At 72.9% G+C, this 1,128-nt stretch overlaps 2 protein-coding genes across 2 annotated transcripts in view; one reads left to right on the plus strand and one right to left on the minus strand.

Annotated features, from left to right (window-relative positions):
• The window catches only part of DPH1 (diphthamide biosynthesis 1), a 15,518-nt gene extending 15,316 nt beyond the window's left edge, over nt 1-202 (minus strand). Inside the window, exon 1 of the mRNA XM_045299955.1 lies at nt 102-202. Within this exon, the coding sequence (XP_045155890.1) occupies nt 102-202 (101 nt within the window). The remainder of the gene's footprint in view (nt 1-101) is intronic.
• Nucleotides 38-1,128, plus strand: part of RTN4RL1 (reticulon 4 receptor like 1) — a 91,911-nt gene continuing 90,820 nt past the window's right edge. The window contains exon 1 of the mRNA XM_013005860.2: nt 38-373. Within this exon, the coding sequence (XP_012861314.1) occupies nt 361-373 (13 nt within the window). The 5' untranslated portion in view covers nt 38-360. The remainder of the gene's footprint in view (nt 374-1,128) is intronic.

The raw sequence follows: 1,128 nt of genomic DNA on the forward strand, positions 1-1,128 counted from the left end.
GGGGGCCGTGGCCCGCCGGCTGGGGGGCGGCGTCCCCCCTCAAAACCGCCTGCAAAGTGCTCCGGGCGGCAGAAGCAGGCCGCCAGCCCCGCGGAGCAAACCGTTCGCCCCGGGGCTGAGCGCGCGCGCGAGGCTGCTGCGGGGCAGCGCCGCGGTAGCTGGCGGGCGCCGGTGCCCTCGGTGCGGGGCTCGGGCTCACCATGCCCCTGCGGGGCCCGGCCGCCGGGCACCAGCGGATCCCCGGGTTGCCCCCGCCTCGACGCGCTCGGATTAGCTGCAGCCGGCGCTCCGGGATTTGAATCTGGAGCCCCGGAGGGAGCGCGCCTACACCGACCTCGGAGCGACGGCCCCGCGGCCAACATGCTTCGCCAAGGTGAGTTGGAACCGCAGGGCAAGTTGGAGTTGCGTGCGCGCCGGACGGAGCCGCGAACCCGGGGATCCGCCCGGCGCGGGGGCTTGGGCCCTCCGGGAAGCAGTTCCCGGCGGACCGGCGGGTTTAGCGGGCACTCCCTCGCCTAGGGGCTGCGGTGGAGCAGTGGCCACTTGCGAGATAGCGGGGTTGTTCTTTGGACCAAGAGGTCAGGCCGAAGGGGTCAGCCCTAGACCACAGTGAGCGGCCCTCGTGCCAGGAGGGCGCCGCGGCCGTGGTGGGAGGGGCGTCGGCCTCTGGGGACTTTGCTTTGCTGTCTAAAGTTTTGCACTTGCAGGCTCCATCTCCTGCGCGGATGTGCTGCCGGCTTCGGTGCCATCAGCGGTGCCATGGCTCTCCAGTGCCATCAGCGGTCAGTGACCGCGCACACAGCCCCGGCGCTTCCCGCTCGCCCCAGTTCCGCCAAAGGGGCCTGGCGCGGGCACCTTACCTGGCGCCCTACTCCTGGACCCCCCAGCTGCCGAGGGTGGGGGTGTGGGATGGCGAGCGGCTGAGGCTCGGCGTCCAAACTTTCCTTCTGCCTGGCGCAGAGGGACGCGAAGGCGGTGCCGGCGGCGTGCGCGCCGCTCCGGCCAAGCTCAACTTGGGGAGAGCTGGCTCTGCCGACTCCCCGGCAGCCCGGCCGGCCGCTCTCTCGCCTGGCAAAGTTAGCGCGGGCGCCGAGGAAGTCCCGCCGCGCCCCCACGTGGCTGCCGCGC

This window comes from Echinops telfairi, unplaced genomic scaffold, assembly GCF_000313985.2.
Source record: "Echinops telfairi isolate 266 unplaced genomic scaffold, ASM31398v2 ScPeMD7_7458;HRSCAF=8496, whole genome shotgun sequence".
In the NCBI taxonomy this organism is placed as follows: Eukaryota; Metazoa; Chordata; class Mammalia; order Afrosoricida; family Tenrecidae; genus Echinops; species Echinops telfairi.